The following is a 13,796-nucleotide window of genomic DNA, read 5'->3' on the forward strand; positions in this document are numbered from 1 at the left end:
AAGGTGTAGGTGCACTGAATATTTCAGTGTTGAAATCTAGTTTTAGGGTTTTTATTTAAAACGTGTTGATAGAAAACGCATACAGGGGCACAGCCGATCAATAGTGTCCTGGGGGCAGGTTCATCCATCCCTGCCCCCCATGTTTGATGTGTCTTTGTTTAGAATCCAGAGCAATGCAAAAGGTGATAAAGCACAGCCACAATTAAACTATGGGGAGTTTTGGGAGCATTTCCATGCCGTTTTCACACTAATAAATGTCTGTTAGTCCACACACCGTCTCTACCCGCCTTCCTGCCCCCCCAACCCAGGCTCCTGCCCTCCTCTCAGACATCCGCCGTTGCCAAGGTTTCCGTGTACGCGCTGCCTGCGAGAGCGGAGCCGCGCGATTGTCATACAGTACTGCCAGACATGGCGGCGGATCTACAACCCGAGTGGATTTCTTGTCTCCCGTCTTCCTGGAGTTATGGGGTTACTCGGGATGGACGCGTCTTCTTCTCTAAGTAAATAGAAAACGGCTCAAATCATTCTGCCCGTGTGCTGTTATTTTTCCTTTACTTCGAGCAAAGTCACCGTTTAAAAATTGAATGCATTTCCCTCTCTTCTCAACAGCGAAGAAGCCAAGAGTACAACCTGGCTGCATCCAGTAAGTGGCGAGGCAGTTATAACCGGGCACAGGAAAACTCCAGGTAGGATGAACGTGTCGCTCAAGTGTCCGCGTTGTGTTCGCGTTGTCCGCCGTCCTGTGTTGTTGCTGTTGTGTTGTTGTTGTCCTGTGCGGACTCTCGGCTGTGCCATCCACACTGTCTGAAAGCACGAGTGGGCTTTTGGGCGCTCGTGCTGTGAAAAGTGAGCCCTCTCGTGCCCACCTCTGCCCGGCTCGTGCCACCTCCTCCTCAGGTCGGTGGAGTTGAAGCCAACGTTACCGGAGAACTTGTAAAAACGACGACTTTTAACCAACAACTCCAGCATGTACATTAATATTCTAAGGTTCCATTTACTTTGGCTGAACAAACAGCTTCTGTGGACCATGTAGCACGTCAGTTAAACACACCAGTGCTTTGTTTACCGGTTAAGAGACACGTTACCTGTCACAGGTATACAGCAGCGGCTGCTAATAAAGCTGTTCATTTACGATTTATGTGCTTTTATTCTATCCCTGCACAACGAAATACAGCAACCTAAACACAGTGTGATATAATGTGCTCTTTGTGGTTCTCTATGCTGGTGACATGATATGCTGCAGCAGCAACCCCCTCAGTAACTTCCAGCATCCCCAGTCAATGTTATTGAGTGGCTGCTTCATCTCAACAGGGCTGCAACTAATGGTTATTTTAAATTGCAGTCAGTTTACGATTATATTCATAAGAATTCTTTTCTCTAAATTGTCACAACTGAACAGTGTATATTGGAATTTGTCAGAGCACAAATAGAAGTCTTCTGTTTTAGTAAATAATTATTGATTTAGGTCATTTTGCAGCTTAAAAGTTACAGTTTCTCAGTTGTTATGAAATCCCCTCTGGGGATCAATAAAGGATTATCTTATCCTATGTTATATTAAATGCTTTTATTTGTCTTATGTAATTGCAAAATACATTTTGTGGAGGGTTTGGATGACTGTCGAGTCAAAATAAAGAATTTGAAAATGTCAAATTCAGATTTTTGTGCTTTTTGTTTGATTAGTTCCTGGCATTTTTCTGACATTTTATAGGCCACATGACTCACTGAATAATCACAAAAATAACTGACAGAATGATTGATGTTGACAAGAAGCATTTGTTGTATTCCTAATGCTGACTTTTTTTTCCCTTAATGTGTAATCTTAAAATTCTTCTGTCCAAAAGATTGTTATCTGCTATTTTATAAAACCTAAAAGGCAGCAAATCCCAGCAGGGTTTTCACATTTTTGAATTAAAACTGATGAACTCCAAATCCATTTTCAAAAAAGGCATCAATTTTGTCGTTTTAATGAACTAAGTGTTTGACCTCTGCATGTCAGTGTGTGAACTGACAGTTGGGAATGCATTGTTCAGATAAATTAAATCACAAGGTGTGTTTCCTCCACCGCTTTGTGTTCACGTGTCATTTCCTTCTTTCACAGATCTACCAACTGGATGGGAAGAGGGATATACTTTTGAAGGAGCACGGTGCTTTATCAAGTGAGTGTAACACCCTTTCTCCACAGGACACCCACCCATCACAACCTTAGGACCTCCATTTATATCTAAACATACCATATACATTCAAAGCACTTTGCTCTTGCATGCCACCACGATACCTTGACTACAAACCAAAGGGTATTTATTTCCTGTTAAGTCACCTCAGATGAATAAAATGCCCATTCAAATGCCCGCTGCTCCAGAAAACATGCTGTGTGGTAAAGTAAACACTGAAAGGTTGTAAATTGGGAACCTTTACTCCCTCATTCTGTACTGTAGGAGCCTATCGCCAAAGTTAATGATTACACAAGAACATTGTGCAAATACTAGACAGACATGGGCAAAGTGTGATAGCTGTCTCCTTTCGAGCTGTTTTTATTTATTCAGACTTACCCTGCTCAAAGCTTAGCCTACTTGGAGAGTTGAGCCAAAGCATAATGTGTTCTCTTTTTCTGACAGTTATCCTCACTGTTGCGGTTTATATAGTCTGCTCACACTTTAGAATGACACTTGTCTTAAGCAGATGCTTGGAAATATTTCTGAGATACATGCCAGTCCATTACATTACAGGAATTTGAAAAGGCTTCTTATTTAAAGTCTTCTTCTTCCATTGATGTTCTCAGTATATCATATCCCCAGTATGTTCATTTGTTGTGGCTGTGTGGGCAGAGGAAACATATCCTCCATGTCCACTAAAACACGTTGTTCAGTTCATGCCCGTCTCTGTGTGAAGACCAGGATCTGCATGAATTACTTTAGAAGTTGGCTATATTACACAATCTTTGAACTGCACAGTATTTCATATTTTCTTCTCTCTCTTCCGTAGTAGCCTGATGCGTGCTGTTAATAAAAAGAGATCACAAGTGTTGTCATTCAGTCGGCACCGATTCATCACCCATCCTCCAAATCCGAGGATATGAGTTGAAGTATTTTGTTTTTTTGCATGTCCAATTGAAATACTCCCCTCGCGCAGCAGGTATGGATATTTTGTCGATGAACCTCTCTGCCAAAATACAACAATGCGTCTGTATTACCCACGACACTGCGAATTGAGGATATTATGCCTTATTATCCTCGCTGAATCCCTTCTCCTTCTTTGACTTGCTCATGAATTTGAGGAGCTTCATGTGGCAGGTTGCCAGGCAGTCAGACTGAAAGGCAGTAATTTTATATTCCGGTATTTTATCACAGCTTCTCAGTGCAAGACAGACGTGGAGACCACATTCATTAGTGATCACTGTGATTCTGGCACAGTGCAATGACATGATAATGTTCCTTGTAAAACAAGTTACAAACTAATCATGTTGCCCCCTACAAAGCGTGCAGACTGCATTTTTTGAGTGAAAAACCTTTGGTCCAATCCATTAGCTGAAACTTTTAAGTCTCAAGACTGTGAGGAAGATATCTTAATTTCATTTGTGCAGGTTGCATCTCACATACAAGATAGCACTGATGTACACACAGTTTAACAGAGGGACAATAAAACAGTAAAAAAAAAGGCATATATTTAGCTTGTTTCACTGAACTTAGCAAGCAAAAAGCTAAATTACAGAGAAATATCTCCAGTGCATTTTGCTGTTTTAGCCTGTAACTGCCATGCAGTCATCAAAATTTAGGAGTGTGACCAAATCTGTGCAACACAAAAACGATTTTCAGCAAAAAGCAATGCGACAGATCTTCCTCTCATTCATTTGTGAAGTGGTGCTGCAGATTACCTTCCTGTCTCCCCCATTAAGTTGTCTCTCAGTTCTCCCTCTCATCTCTTCCCTTCTTTTTCTTCATTCCCCCCATGACTCATTAGTAATGCATGTCACTTAACTATAATGTCTGTGATTTATTTTTGAATAGTGCATAAAAGGCACTAACTGTGAGCTCCATGTTTGAAATGAAAATTCATGTCATGTAGTCAATAATTAAATGTTATGTCTTGCTTTTGGAGGCCGACAGGAAATACTACGAGACATGCGATCTTCTGTGTTCTTGCTTATACAGTAATGTAGACGAGCTGATGCATATTTTGCGACTGAAATGCACATAATTAGCCTACATGTGACCGAGGCTTCCACAGTCTGCCTTCTGTGGGCACATTTTCCCAGCCTGTTTGCCGGGACTGGCTTGGTTGCTTTTTGATGCTTTTACTTAGCAAGAGCTTTTAGAATTCGAGTCATGTGGTCGCAACTCCGAGCGTCATAAAGATGACTGCATGCACTGATTAGCTTGTGTGGTCAGTTTAAGGCACAAGATCAGTTTGTCGGTTGTGTCGTGATGAACGTATCTTGTAGATGTGCCTAAGCTTTGAGTGATTGGCCTGTGTAAAACCATCCCTGTTAATTTCATTGTGAGTCATTGTTTTGACATCGAGATTTGTTGACAGGTTTATGTGATAACTGCTTTGGACGGTCCTTGGGACATTTGGAGGCTTTATGTGAAGCTGCCAATAAAAGCCTCAGAAAACTCTCCAAGACCATTAGCTTTTTGACAGCTGGATAAGCCTGTGCCATATGCTTTGCAGTAGGTTATTATTACTTTGTCATCAATTTTATGTTGTTAAGTATTGCAAGTTTAGGGCTATAGCTTTGCCCTTCTTACATAAAGAAGGTGCTAATATAAAAAAGTTCGAACTAAAAATCAACACGCTCTGTATGAAGTACAGACGACATCACTGGTTCATTCCTGTGACTCCTTTTGCTCAAAAAAAAACTCTGCAAGAGGGATCCGGCTTATTCACATGCTGGCTGTGTGGCTTGGCTGTTACCATCGGGTTACACAGTGTGAGCATCAAGGAGCAGATTGTGCTGACGCAGACTGTCCTCTGATGCGACGCGTTGGGAAGGATGAGTTGCAGGTTGTTGGTGTGATAGTGTGAACTGGAGGCCAGGTTCATCCCAAGATTTGATTATTTTATGGCACTGTGAGTTTTGAATGAGTGAAGGTCAGTGGAGATGTTAATTGAATCAGTCGTGGCTTACTGCTCTCCTCAGACAGCCCCCTGTTGTGTTTCTGGGTTATTTGCGGGTCTTCCAATGCAAAAAAAGACATTTTAGTTTGGGCAACTATTATGTTTAACTGGCCAGAACTTCCCTACAGAGACTGGAAGGGGATCAGGAAGGGGCATAAATCTGCAGACTGTTAGCTTGTTAATTTTCCTCACGGGCGGACAAATGTCAATGTGTTCTGACTGTCTTGGTCCAAATCTGACAAGCAGTGAAAATGTGCCAGCTGTTCGTTAAGATGGCACGGTTAACAAATGTCTGATTACTGCTGCTTAAATTCCCATGCAGTCAGAAACTTACCAGTGTCATCGTCCAATCATGTGTGGCTCATTGAGGAGAGAGCAGTGGGTCAACAGCACCCACCACAGTTTTTAAGCTAGCGGCTTTTGGCTCCCGTCACAACTGCTGAATTTAGCGATAAATCAGAGAACTCCATCTAGCCATTCTGCTGCTCTGGTCCTCTAACAGTTGAATTAATAATCCACACACTAGCGTAACAGACACTTTCTACTTTAGATTAACTTGTCTGTTACTTTGTGCCCTGCATTGAAAGTTGGGAGCCGGGACATTTATCTCTTATTGAACGACTCTGCAGGGATATACGGCTGGGCTTTCCGGTGCTGTAGGTGTACACTTTACAAAGTATGCATGCAAAAAACTGTTCTCCTTTCAGACTACGACATGGAGAGCCAAGCGAGTCTGCATTTATTTTCATGACACTCTCTCGCTTCCTTGTATCTATTGGTAAATCCAATAGCCACCCAGAGTACAGTATCTCTTCAGCTTGTTTTTGTCTGTGACTTAAACAGTGTTTTGATGAGACTGTTCCATCTGGCAGATTTGTGTTTTCCATTTGAACTTTATAGCACATAATCCTACATTTTAAGTTAAGCCTCATTTTGAGCGAGAATTTGAGGCATGATTTGGGCAATTTTAACTGTGATTTCTCACAGCGTTAATCTGTCACTTGAAGATCCTTGACCTGTGAAAACCTTTTAAGAAGTGTGTATCAGAAGTTAATGAGGTGAAGGCAGTTTGATTGGTACAGATGGCTTAGTATTATAGTAAGAATGCGATGACCTGAATTATGAGTTTGTGGCCTCACAAATGCAGGAAGTGTTGACAGAAATTATATGTATGAATAGACAAATGCAGACTCCTGCCAGTTCACTCTCTTTGTTTGCTATTCTTGTCTCATTAATTCTGTCTGGGAAAGGAGGGGGAAAAACCTAACCGCTGAAGTCGGGGCTAATTGCTCTAGGTGAGATAGCTGTTATCTTGTTTTGAAGGCTAATGAGTGAATAATAAGCACAGCAGACCCTCACAGTGCTATACTGTAGGCCTGAAGTCAGATTGCTGTCCAGTTATTAATGTTTCACATGATGACATTTTATCAGTATTCTTTAGGGGCATTTTGCTGTTTCAAAAATATACATATTGTACTAATCTGCTCTGCAGCTACCATTTTCATCAGGATATTCACTTCTACCAGTGCATAATTCATCACTCAGAACAGAAGAAAGCATGTCAATTGAAATTTGGCCAATTATGACAAAAATCTCTCCAGTGGATCTCTATTTAGCTCTTGGCTCATTTTCTGCTTTGAAGGCCCACACACTCACTGACTTCACATACTGTATAAATGTAGGAGTATCAGCTTGCTTTCTGGTCATTATTCAGTTGTAGTAGTTGTCACTCAGCTAAATAATCAAGCACTTTGTTAATGACCGTGTTTTTTAATTGTGAACCCATAAGAGCATCTGCTTATCATAACAACATTGTGAGGAAAACAACAGAGAATCATTATATTTCCTCTGACTAATATTTGCTGTGTTGATTTACACAAAGCGTATGACGAGGGGCAAATGTAAACAAAACAAAAAAGATACTGTGATTGATACTATGCTGAAATCAGCATTGGTTATTGTGTAAATCAGGTGAAGGATTGTCTTGACAAGAATTGGCAGGAATGAAGCATTTTAACATTATTTTTCTGAATGCTTTATTGTTCATTTTGTCAAAGTGTAAAGTGTAATCCTACATTTTAAGTTAAGCCTCATTTTGAGCGAGATGGCAGTGTAAGGGCATGGAATAGTATTTATTTGTATGACCTCATAAAATTTGGCACAGTTTTTAATATTCATAATGGATTAGAGAATATCTTCTCTCCTTTACTTCCTTCTTGGTACTCGTACAGTTCTTTGCATTTTGCTTAGTATTTCTTTAACCTTGCTATAACGGCAGAAACCAGCTATGAACACAACGCTAACATACTCTGTCATCAGCTTTAAAGTTGTCATGGCAAGCTAATTATCTGTTTAAACATGCAGCAGATACAAAACAATAATAATATTAATTTGAAGGTGTTTTTCTGGGTAACTAGGAACTGTATTTCCACATTAACTCTCTTTTCAGCTCTTCTTATGGTCTCCAATAACTCCTGAGGGAATATGTTGTTCTTCAGCTGTGAACTGCTCCACACAGTTTTAAAGCTTATTATTGAAAACTGCCGACTGTTTCAGACAAACATGAAACAATGAGAACCATGAGAGTGAACCAAAAATGCGTTATTTGCCACCAAACAAAACATCGTTAATAATACCTTACCACTACATTCAAATATACTTGTTCTTAGGTTCTACCAGTTGTGTTCTTGTCTTGTCTCGTGTCTCTAAGTTGTATCTCAGTAGTTTCATCTTGACAGTGACCCCTCGGGCTTCAGTAAAATTATGCATCTTATCAGAGATTTGAAGGAGGGATTAGCATGTCATAACCCTTAAACATAGAGGACCTATTTGCATTTTTATGAGTGACATCAGCTAAAGTGAATCAAAATCAGAGCGAAGAAGGCATTTATATTGATTCTCATCTGTTTATGTGGGTTTGCAGTGACTTTGTCTGTAGCTTCACCAAGAATCCAGTAAGATCTGAGATCTGAGGTCTTCATCTTTCAGGGCAAGAACGACGGGAGTCTCTGTGAAGCCTCCTTCACTGTGAGACAGACAGTTATAGTAGACATTTAAAGGCTCTGCCTTCTCTCTAGGGAATAATCCAAGCTTCTATCTGTGAGCAAAGCCTTATATCTGACCTCATTACATAACCCTGAAATCCAGTCACAGTAGCAAGAATGAAAGAGAACCAAGTGTTTGGACTTGGAATTAAATTAAATGCAAGATAGAGTTTTATATTGTTCAATAAGATACATGAGCACACTGTTGGGCCCCATATTCAGGTTATGTGGGCTTGTAAAAAGAAAACTCTGACCATTCACAAGTGTGTGTTTCCATCATGCTTTATTTATTCTGAAACATGATTCTGGCAAGAGCACTGTCGCCACCCGATTAACCTTCAGTGTAAAGTAGCTCTATTTTCAGTGCTGGGATCCACTGTTTTCATATCAGAGGCATAGATAATATTTTTGTCTAATTAGCTGGTACATTTAAAATTATATATTATGACACCTCGAACACGATTCCAATTGACAAGTCCACCAGCTGCTCCATATGTTGTTTCATGTAAACATACAACAATGTATTTAATTCTCTAGTCAAGATGCCTAATGCGTTAAAATGTGCCAAGCTTGTAGTGAAAGTCGTGCAAAAACTTTAAACAGTAATTTGATTTGATATAATGGCACCTTAGTAAAGTGAAAGTTTCATTAAGCGTAAGCATCACGAAGCTTCATATAAATGTGTAGACAAACACGTGCTGACTGCTGCTTTTTTGTTCCTTGTATAATTCAACAGCTTCATATTATGTTACCAGCTAACTCTCACTGATGAAACTAACCTAATCAAAACCAATGAAACCTAATTAACTATTCGCACACCTCCGTTTTCTTTTTATTAAATCAAACCACTGTCGTGCACAATGTTCTGCCTTCTTGACTATGTGTGTTCTGGCTCGTAGCACCTTGAAGTACATCAAGAGATTTATTATAAGGGGAACAAGTAAATCCAGTTTCTTTCATTTGTGTTTCTCGAGCCACAGTCTGTTCCAGCACACTGGATGAGAGGCAGAGTGCACACTGGAGAACTCGCCACACTGTCACACAAAGACAGATGAACACATTCACGCCTACGGGTGAATTGGTTTCCAATCCTTCTAACCTTCATGGCTTGTGTATTGGAGGAAACTTGAGCACCTGCAGAAATTACACAGAGGTGACATGCAAACTCCTAAACACACATTAAAAGCTACCGAAGCATTTGATCTGTTCAGTCTACACCCACTCCGACCTCCATTCATGTGTCTCAGTAGTGAGAACCAGCTGTCTGTCAGTGCTACTGCGAGAGGAGTTAAAAGAAGTGCAACCGAAGAAACTTTTTTCATCAGACTGAAAGCAGAAATTGGCGAGATAAAACGACATACATGTAGGCTCGGCAGGAAGAATCAGCATCGTTTTATGTATGGATTCATTCATTTTTTAGATCTTTGGCTTCTACAGAGGTGACGGATGATAATCTCCATCATAATTGTGACCATATGCAGTTTTGTAGTGATGTGTTGGAAAAGGAGTGAGACATTCCCATACGCATGGCTATGGTAACAAATGGCACACCAGGACAATGTCTTATTCAAACTGCAAAGTGCTGAGAGAATATATACTCACACCCTTGGCAGGGGGATGCTCTTATGGCTGTGACTGCTGACTCACTAACTCTGTCAGTACTCGGTTCTCTTGCAGCTCACTTGTGTGTGTGTAATGTGATTTAAGAGAGAAACCAGTAGATCTGGATCTGCTGTACATCATCCCCATTTCTGGCTCCATAACTCTTTGTTGTGAATTTGGCCGCTGACTGGGAGACAGACAGTCAGCTAAGCAAGCTTTGAGCTGCTCAGGCTGCTCTCAGGCGTTTCAGTCTCTGTGGGGTCCCTACCATCTGGTTAGCACTGGAAGAAAAGTTTGTATCTGTTTTGGTGTTTGGATGCTCTGCGTGAGAACATATGTGTAAGAGATCGTCTGATGTCAGGGAATGCCTCAAGTGCTGATTAAGACAGTTTCTCAGTGAAATATCAGACCAAGTTATGGTTAGAGATTTGTAATGCATTTGTTGTTTACAAATTGTGTATGCTAGTAGTTGATTGTTTCTCTTTTTGTCTTATGAGGAGGATTCTTTTTCTGGAGGCTGAAAAATAAGATTATGGCTGCTTTTAACAGAATCAATAAGAACATGGTGGCTTTCTTGGTGAAATAATTTGCTCTTTTTGCCGCAGTGCACACAAGTCTTGCTGATGATCAGACTGTGTCACTGCTTTATAGCTTGTGCTGCGATTGCACACTTACTGGCCAAATCTTCTTGTTCTTCAATGCAAACTGTGCAATGATGCCCAGTATTAAAGAATATATCCCTGCTGGTATGGAATATATGAAGCGAATGTAGGGCTACCTCTTGGTTTCAGTGGGGGAGCATACAGACTACAGTGGTTCTTTGGCCCTAAAGCCTCTTAGTTGTGTGGTGTCTTTGATTTAATGCTGAGAGAGCTGTTGAACTTGATTAATCCCTGTATTAATCTGCAGTGAGCCATCCTTTGCTGATACTGTGCCAGGTTGGGGACAGCTGCCTTCATGGGGGTCATACTGTTGGTCTGCTATTATCCCACCAGTTATTTGATCTCCATATGAGGACTCAGTATGCCAGTCTTGTTACGTTTTTTTTGAGAACGAATTAGACTGTCACAATTTGCAATGCAACAGCATATATCTCCTTCTGCTAACCCTTTTTTTATCCACATAGTTGGAAATTACATGGAGTTTCATGGACAAGTGTGAAGGTTTTTGCAGCATTTGATGTGAAGCTGGGTATCACTCCAGTATCCTGGTTGTCCTCTCCTCTCCTCGATGTCAGATGCACTAAATACCCACCAAGCTTGATTGACTGCTTCTAAAAGGCCTGTTTAACTGTGGAACTCAATAATGCTTGAGGTTTAAATTGTCCTGTAAAACTTCAGGTAAAATCCTGTAGCAGTAAATCCAGAATTGGCCAGTAAATGGGAAGCTGAAAAGAAACTTTTATTTGCAAATAAAATACTTTTACTTTGGGTTCATGTTATCTGTTGTGTAATCTATAGGTGGTGGATATCTCTTACGCTCTTAAAATATTACACCGTCGAGATCATGCCCTGAAAAAGCACTCACTTTCTCTCTCCATCTTTATCTTCCTCTCTCTGGCGCTCTTGTCTGTCTACCTCAGTCCAGTGGACAGTGCACGGCCCAGTTGTTTTCCAGATGGTCTGTGATGATTAGGGAGCTTTTGGAAGCCATCACTCTGCACAAATGCTCTACAGCTGTGAGCTCTTGGAGCACCATGTTAAAATGCCCACAGAGGACTTTGGACCAGTGTACTGTTTCCTGAAACAGATTGTTACAGATTCAGCCCCTAAATTTGTCTTTATCCACATCCAAATAGCGTGCAGGCCGTCTTCTTTTCTCTTCAACTTCTATGGAGGAAAAAGGAACCAAAGTCTTGTTTTTACAGCCACACCTTCACAAAAAGGGTCCACTAAAAATTGCAGCCCAACTTCTTCTTTTTTGCTCTTCCAGAGGGTTGAAATAAAAGGCATAGTGCTACACTCATGTATTGTTTAGTGCCAAGTTTTCAGTTTACCCGCAGCAGTGGAGGGATTAATGTCAAACTCTTTTGCTCCTGTGACTTTTCTTTTCTCTGTTCTCTCTTCCTGCAACGCTGTCACCTGCACTATTCTCCCTGCAGACCTCACATATTCCAAAGTGGTCTTTCTCCAGCACATGTCATGCAGACGAGAATTGCTTTATGCTATCAGCAGGAAAATTGATTCTCTCTATGACTCTCTAAGTTTTTAATCCTCTCACTATTCTCATCTGTGTTTCTGGGGCTCAGTGACAGCACAAATGTTTTTGGCTTCATGGGTGTCGGACTTTGATGCTGCCTTGCTCACAAAAACCTTATTGTAAGTGCTAATAGTTGGGAATAAAGTGGCTGGCTGCCTAATATATAGATTGATAACCCTCACCTTGTCTGTAATGGTTTTTCGCTTCTGGGAGAGATTAGTCTCTTTGGTCCATCTCCGTGTCTGGCACTTGTATAAGCCAGTCAACTAAAAAGTCATTACATAATATCTTAACTGTCTGAAGAGCTTACACAGTTATTCTCAATAAACATCAGTGCAAAGTAAAACCGCTTTTTATGCCCATATCAGGCCTCTTGTATGTCTGTGTGCGTACATTTTCGAGTGAGGCCCATCATGACTTGAGTGCACCGCTGCTAGATGGGGCACTTGACAGATATAAATAGTACCCAGGTCATCACGACTTCTTCAAATAGTACCAGGTTCTCTGAGTATTAGTACATCAGACCTATCAGATTAGATGGAGAGCAGAGATATCTAAAACTGATTGAAAATAAAACATCACATCATAACATCTATAAAGTATGCACTATGCATAGTGAGTTGCTTTCAAGGGATTTGGCTCTCTCTGTGTGGGACAGAGACAAATGCATTGACAGTGACAGTGATTGCATACTCTGTGTTTATTGCTCAACTGTGGTAGTTCTCTCCCACACTCTGTCCTCAGCTGTCCCTGCCTGAACAAATATTTGAACTCTGTGCCAAGTCTCTCACTGAATAAGGCACACTTGCTGTGATTGATATTGTGCATCTCACAAGCTAATGACATCACCACAGTTACCATAAGAATGTGCCAGACTGGGATAAAACATACCAAAAAAAATGTATAAAAATTGATGGCCCCCATTAGAAAACCCTGGAGAACACAAACTGCTAAATGTGCATCCCTTGATCTAAATTGGTGCCTTGGAAGCACTGTGTGCTTCCTGGATCCCGGAGTTCTAGCCGTCTGTTTGAGGTCAGGTGATTCACAGAGAGCTGAACATAATAGCACTGCTGTGTGCTGTACATTATATTGTCCCAAGCTGTTACTTTGGATGTTTGAATTCAAGGTAGGCGTTTTTTTTTCAGTGGCATGCTGGAAGATATTTTGTCCGTGTTGCCTTCCTAGACTAGGAAAAGATTGAAGAGAGTTTAGTTTTTAATTCTAAATATGTCTTGCAAAGCGCATAGTATACATCTTCAAGGCTAACAAATATGGTGAAAACATTGAGTACCACTGCTGTGTAGGGCACTCAACAGACTGTTGACATCTCAAGGCCTCCTCATGATTTTATTGTTGTTAATTTAGCTTCTTTCAATGCACCATCGGTGGCAGCTACTTATATTTTCATCATGCCCCCATGTATGATGACAATAAAGCTATTCTATTCTATTCTATTCTATTCTATTCTATTCTATTCTGTTCTGTTCTATTCTATTCTATGATCATAGAGACAGAACTTAAGATACTGACAGTATCAGGACCCATTTAACAAAGCATCATCCTATGTTGTCACTAGGGGTTAAAAACTCCATGGTTACCTTTCAAGACGAGGTGGAATGAAATCAACCTTTTCCCTTTCCCTCGTACTCCGTATCAGCTCTGCACAGCCTGTTTTCAGTTTCAGTTAGAGGCTGTGTGAGGGATGAGGCCAGAGTGGAGTGAGCTGACAGCGGCTTCATAACCGTCGTAATGGTTGCACCTCATAGTGATCCATCAGTCTAATCAGCTGTCAGCCCTCTGCAATATGTTTCTGCAGCAGAAGGAATGAATGTC

At 40.8% G+C, this 13,796-nt stretch overlaps 1 protein-coding gene across 16 annotated transcripts in view; it reads left to right on the forward strand.

Moving 5' to 3' along the window:
- Nucleotides 1–317: 317 nt before the first annotated feature.
- Nucleotides 318–13,796, forward strand: part of LOC110952784 (pleckstrin homology domain-containing family A member 5-like) — an 85,771-nt gene continuing 72,292 nt past the window's right edge. For 6 of the 16 annotated variants that reach the window (XM_022196500.2, XM_051951606.1, XM_022196505.2 and 3 more), the window contains exons 1-3: nucleotides 352–500; nucleotides 610–686; nucleotides 2,099–2,156. In XM_022196500.2, coding sequence (XP_022052192.2) covers nucleotides 409–500; nucleotides 610–686; nucleotides 2,099–2,156 — 227 coding nt within the window. In that variant the 5' untranslated portion in view covers nucleotides 352–408. Of the gene's footprint in view, nucleotides 501–609; nucleotides 687–2,098; nucleotides 2,157–13,796 lie in introns of all 16 variants that reach the window. The other 10 variants (XM_022196497.2, XM_051951604.1, XM_051951608.1 and 7 more) reach the window with 6 other exon arrangements.

Source organism: Acanthochromis polyacanthus, chromosome 8, assembly GCF_021347895.1.
Source record: "Acanthochromis polyacanthus isolate Apoly-LR-REF ecotype Palm Island chromosome 8, KAUST_Apoly_ChrSc, whole genome shotgun sequence".
NCBI lineage: Eukaryota > Metazoa > Chordata > Actinopteri > Pomacentridae > Acanthochromis > Acanthochromis polyacanthus.